Here is a 6,000-nt window from a genome sequence, read left to right as displayed (position 1 = left end):
GTGTACTGTGAGCATGCGCTGACCAACTGGCAAGTGACTTCACTGACATTTTCAACCTCTCCCTGTCCGAGTCTGTAATACCAACATGTTTTAAGCAGACCACCATAGTGCCTGTGCCAAAGAACACTAAGGTAACCTGCCTAAATGACTACCGACCCGTACCACTCACATCTGTAGCCATGAAGTGCTTTGAAAGGCTGGTCATTAATCACAATCAACACCATTATCCCAGAAACCCTAGACCCACTCCAATTTGCATACCGCCCCAAAAGATCCACAGATGATGTAATCTATATTGCACTGCACACTGCCCTTTCCCACCTGGACAAAAGGAACACCTATGTGAGAATGCTATTCATTGACTACAGCTCAGCGTTCAACACCATAGTGCTCTCAAAGCTCATAAATAAGCTAAGGACCCTGGGACTAAACACCTCCCTCTGCAACTGGATCCTGGACTTCCTGACAGGCCGCCCCCAGGTGGTAAGGGTAGGTAACAACACATCCGCCACGCTGATCCTCAACACAGGGGCCCCTCAGGGGTGCATGCTCAGTCCCCTTCTGTACTCCCTGTTCACTTATGACTGCATTGCCAGGCACGACTCCAACACCATCATTAAGTTTGCTGATGACACAACAGTGGTAGAACCTGATCACAGACAATGACGAGACAGCCTATAGGGAGGAGGTCAGAAACCTTGCCGTGTGGTGCCAGGACAACAACCTCTCCCTCAACGTGATCAAGACAAAGGAGATGATTATGGACTACAGGAAAAGGAGGACCGAGCACACCCCCATTCTCATCGACGGGGCTGTAGTGGAGCAGGTTGAGAGCTTTAAGTTCCTTGGTGTCCACATCACCAACAAACTAACGTGGTTCAAGCACACCAATACAGTCGTGAAGAGGGCATGACCAAACCTATTCCCCATCAGGAGACACAAAAGATTTGGCATGGATCCTCAGATTCCCAAAAGGTTCTACAGCTGCACCATCCAGAGCATCCTGACTGGTTGCATAACTGCCTGGTATGGCAACTGCTCGGCCTCTGACCGCAAGGCACTACAGAGGGTAGTGCGAACGGCCCAGTACACACTGGGGCCAAGCTTCCTGCCTTCCAGGACCTCTATACCAGGCGGTGTCAGAGGAAGGCCCTAAAAATTGTCAGACTAATCACCCTAGTCATAGACTGTTCTCTCTGCTACCGCACGGCAAGAGGTACCGGAGCGCCAAGTCTAGGTCCAAGAGACTTCTAAACAGCTTCTACCCCCAAGCCATAAGACTCCTGAACACCTAATCAAATGGCTACCCAGACTATTTGCATTGCCCCCCCCCCCCCCCCCCTCTTTTACACCGCTGCTAATCTCTGTTGTTATCATCTATGCATTCACTTTAATAATTCTACCCACATGTACATATTACCTCAACCAACCGGTGCACCCGCACATTGACTCTGTACCGGTACCCCCCTGTATATATAGTCTTGCTATTGTTATTTTACTGCTGCTCTTTAATTACTTGTTACTTTTATTTCTTATTCTTAGCTGTTTTTTTAGTTTTTTTTAAGTCGTAAATTAGCATTTCACTGTAAGGTGAAATGTTGTATTCCTGTTGTATTCGGCGCATGTGACTAATACAATTTGATTTGATCACATACTGTCGGTTGTAATATACACCGCTACTGCTCTTCAGAGACTTCTCTCTCGGAGTCCCAGAATACCCACATTGTGTAAATCCGTTCCTAATCCAGAGCAGTTTCATTGATTGAACTGCCTTGTAATACTGAAACGCTCTACTTTACCCTAGCTTGTGTGCTAGTTCAAAACTATACAATACAACCTTTTATTATCCATTGAAACTGAAATGTATTTTGGCGTCAGTTATTTCATTCCTGACCTCTGGACACCGCACACAGACGAGGCTGGAAGCAGGCACGCATCAGCTGCAGTGCAGTTCCCTGGAGCAGGTTAGTTGTAAAGTGCTTTTGTCAAGGGCACAAAAGGCACCTGAGATTCTGATACCAGCATTTTTTGGGAGAGAATGAAAAAAAATAATTATCAGCCCAACACACCCGAGTCACACACAAACACACACGCACGCTGAGGGTTTGGAAGTACAGGATCAGCCACAGTGCTGCGTCCCTGGAGCAGTTGGTGGGTTAAGGGCCTTGCTCAAGGGCAAAATGGCAGGAGATTGTAACGCCTGCAAGCCGGCTCCATGAGATTTTTGCATTCGGACCACCAGCCTAGAGTTTCTAAGCTCCATGCCGGCTCTAACGGGAACATAACAAACACTGACAAAATGAAGAACCAGCATCATTAGATTATGATATGAATGTGGCACTGCCATCACTGAATATTTATCAAATAGAGGGCTATTGATCACAAAACACTTGGTTAATCATTGGTCATATGCCTACAGCCTTCTCGATCCTCACTAGAAAGTTATATATAAATCAATATAAACCCCCCTTTTTTAGGCCAGTGGACCAATTTTACAGAAAAATGTACTATTTGGAACTTTCAGTTGGGGTCTCCACTTACTATTGAGAGTTAGAATAACCAAATACACAAGGTGCAATTTCGAAATGTGGTGGTGCATCAGCAGTCACTCAATTAGCCTATGTCAGCAAAAAAAATATGAGATCGGTAAATAAGTAGCGGCCAACTATCTAAACTTGTAAGTATGGTCGAATTACTGACCGAGTGGGGGGCACATATTAAAAACTGCAAACATTTGCCTCCACCCTATGGCAAAATGTGTAGAATTGCAGGAAATTAGCTGTACAACTGCTATTCTGCCCCATGGCAAAATTTGCAGAATTGCAGAAAATTACATTTAAAACATGATTTTTTTTCTCTTAGATTTCACAAGGGGGGCTGCTAAAATGTTTAGCTGTTAAGGTTGGGAGGTATTGACGTGCAGACAAACGCGCCACTGCGGCAACCCGTGATGAGTTGCGTTTTTTTTGTGTCCCCCACCACCATCAAAGTTGCCCGTCCCTGGTCGAAATCAATCTAGCCCACTTAAATACAATAGAACCTTTTAAGATGATGAATAACAAATAAAAAAAACATTCCTCTGAGTTTTGAATGCCTCTTCTGGAGCCTGAATGATGAAAATGCGCATGCGCTGAGATGCTTCAAATGCGAATTTTCCTCCAGCTCAGTTGCTGCGGTACTGTAGCCGTGTGGAGAGGGTAACTTGAAGAGACTAGGCTGTATTGGCTCGGAAATAACACTCCATTTTTTTATTTTATAAAACAGGCAATCCATCGTTTATAGACCTTTTGGGCATTATAACATTCTTACCATCTACGGTCATCATTTTGAACAACCCAAAGCCAACCATGTCGACCAAGGAGGAGACACCCGCCGCTGACGGAGACAAGCCGCAGACGTCCTCCTGGAAAGATTCTATCTACAACCCACGAACAGGAGAGTTTATTGGCCGAACCGCTAAAAGCTGGGGTAAGAAACCGGTTTGGGACACGATCAGATCGGGTTTGCATATTAAAACAATGATATATTGATGTGACAATTCAGAGTCATAGTACAAAGTCTCGTTGATCGGCTTTAATCAGTTACCAATATGAATGCAGCCTGGGGTACAAATTTTCACGTACATTTTAATCATTCAATAGCCTTGTGTTTTTTAGACTGGGCCTACATAACGGAAACGTTTGTTCATCATGATTTGCACCCCAATAATGTCAACAGCCAATCAAAGCTGATCAAACGGTATCGGATGTGTTCTTCCCCTCTGTTGGCACCTTTCCCCCCCATTTATAACATTATATACTTACGGTCAATGATCTACTGAATTTATTTTAATCAACTGCGATGGTTATAGCCTAGAATAGATTGTTGACAAATGTCCCCGCAATTAAAATAGGCAATTGGAATTAAAATTGTAAACCATGGACATTTATAATTTCTCTCTCAATATTTTCACAGATTCCTCGAAATAGGCTTTTTTTCAGGGGATTGCGAGTTATTAGCTATTAGGTCACTAGTGTAGCGGGGGAAATTAACATTTTAAACCGATTTGTCATTAAGAAAATCATGACGGAGCCCAACAGGCCGAATCGAGGCTGCTTTAAGGCTAATGTATCGAAATTAATTGCAATGGGATTAACAAACTGGGATTACAGTATACTAGATTTATGCTAATAATAATCGGCTTTACCAACATTTCCCCAATTTCGTCCCTCTAACCAGTGCAATTAAACTGTTCTTAGAATAACCTATAAAGCACGTTGTATCGTCTCGAGAAGCAGTCTTGCACGAGGCTGGCGAGGGTTATGGGGCATGCATACAGAGTTTCCCCTGTCATATCGCCCTTATTTTATTAATGTCATTTTTAAAATCCATATTCATGCAAGCACGCGATTAGGTTTATTTGAAATTATGTTGCCAAAAATGTCGATAGATTACAGTTACAGTGATACTTTGTTTCCGCAATACAGTGACGCTATTTCTCGGCCGTTACTCGTATGCCGTCCGTCACTCTATAAGACATTACATTTAAATGTAACATTATTATCATCTTTCATAGAGTTCTACATCCCATTCTCCTCAAATTCCAATGACTTAAAACGGGATTGGGAAATTGGTTGGTCAAATTTGCATAGGGCCTACAATAAATGTATACAATAGGTTTATACTAGGGTACAAAATGCATTGACTTTAATATGCATGTTGAAAAAACTATTTCTAACCCAATTTTCTATAGGCCTAGAACTCCTCCCATAGTTGCCAAGCTACTGTCTGTGGGAATAGTGTAGGCCTACCAGTGTGTTTGTGTTCTGTTATGGCAATACAGGCTCATTAATTGACAGTCCTAGCCCAGATCACAAATTCTGCTGTCATGTTCTAACTGTCTTTAGAACAATGATGTTACTATCAAGCTCTTTCTCTGTCGCTGTCTCTCGCTCTCTATCAAGGTCAAATCAGTTCTCTCTCATATTGCACAGCAAGCCTATTGTCAATGAAAAATTTGATTTGATTTTTCTCTCTCTCTCCGCCGGTCTTGTGTTGCAGGGAGCATAAATCAGTTTTAGATTTGAAATGTTGGGCCCTGAAATGAAGGCCTGCCATAGCTCGGTTTTAGAGCAGAAAATTGTGTGTGTGCATGTGTTGGTGGGCGTCTTGCGTGATTGTAATAGTGCAAGTTAACTTGCAGCATTGTGCTTCGTTGATTCCTTCTCAACACATGGGCTTGAATATGGTTTTTGCTCCAGTAGGCTACAGACATGGAATAATGGTAGGCTTACTAATGTTGTGGGGGGGGGGGGTTAGAGATGGGCAACTCCCATGGTCTTCTAACAGGTGTCTGGCAATTAGGAACAGGAGCAATGACACTAGGCTTCAGTCAACACCTGACATCCAGGACCCCCAAAAATGGTCAAATACTCCAGCCATCCAAGCCGTAGACTGTACTCTCTGCCACCACACGGCAATCGGAATCAGTGCATCAAGTCTGGAACCAACAGGACCCTGAACAGCTTCTACACCCAAGCCATAAGACTGCTAAACAAGGCTGCTATATAGCTAATCAAATGGCTACCCAGACTGCCTGTATGATCCTTTTTTTGCGCTCAGTCTCTTGCACTGACTATGCACACACACTGGACTCTACCCACCCACTCACACAAAGTTACACTGACACTCCAGCACACACAGACATATGCACACACACATACGCTACATATGCACACGCATGCATACTGACACCACACACCACAAATGCTGTTGCTAATGTCACTCTACCTATATGTACATACAGTTGAAGTCGGAAGTTTACATACACTTAGGTTGGAGTCATTAAAACTCGTTTTTCAACCACCTCACAAATTTATTGTTAATTAACAAACTATAGTTTTGGCAAGTCAGTTAGGACATCTACTTTGTGCATGACACAAGTAATTTTTTTCAACAATTGTTTAGACAGATTATTTCACTATTAACTCACTGTATCACAATTACAGTGGGCCAGAAGTT

General features: G+C 43.2%; 1 protein-coding gene across 1 annotated transcript in view; it reads left to right on the top strand.

Moving 5' to 3' along the window:
* The first annotated feature begins 3,165 nt into the window (after nt 1-3,165).
* LOC120028767 (sodium/potassium-transporting ATPase subunit beta-3-like) overlaps nt 3,166-6,000 on the top strand; it is a 46,858-nt gene continuing 44,023 nt past the window's right edge. Inside the window, exon 1 of the mRNA XM_038974004.1 lies at nt 3,166-3,468. Within this exon, the coding sequence (XP_038829932.1) occupies nt 3,348-3,468 (121 nt within the window). The 5' untranslated portion in view covers nt 3,166-3,347. The remainder of the gene's footprint in view (nt 3,469-6,000) is intronic.

The sequence above is a fragment of the Salvelinus namaycush genome, chromosome 34 (genome assembly GCF_016432855.1).
Source record: "Salvelinus namaycush isolate Seneca chromosome 34, SaNama_1.0, whole genome shotgun sequence".
Lineage (NCBI taxonomy): Eukaryota > Metazoa > Chordata > Actinopteri > Salmoniformes > Salmonidae > Salvelinus > Salvelinus namaycush.
Note: the sequence above shows the minus strand (reverse complement) of the source record. Positions and strands in the feature narration are given on the sequence as shown.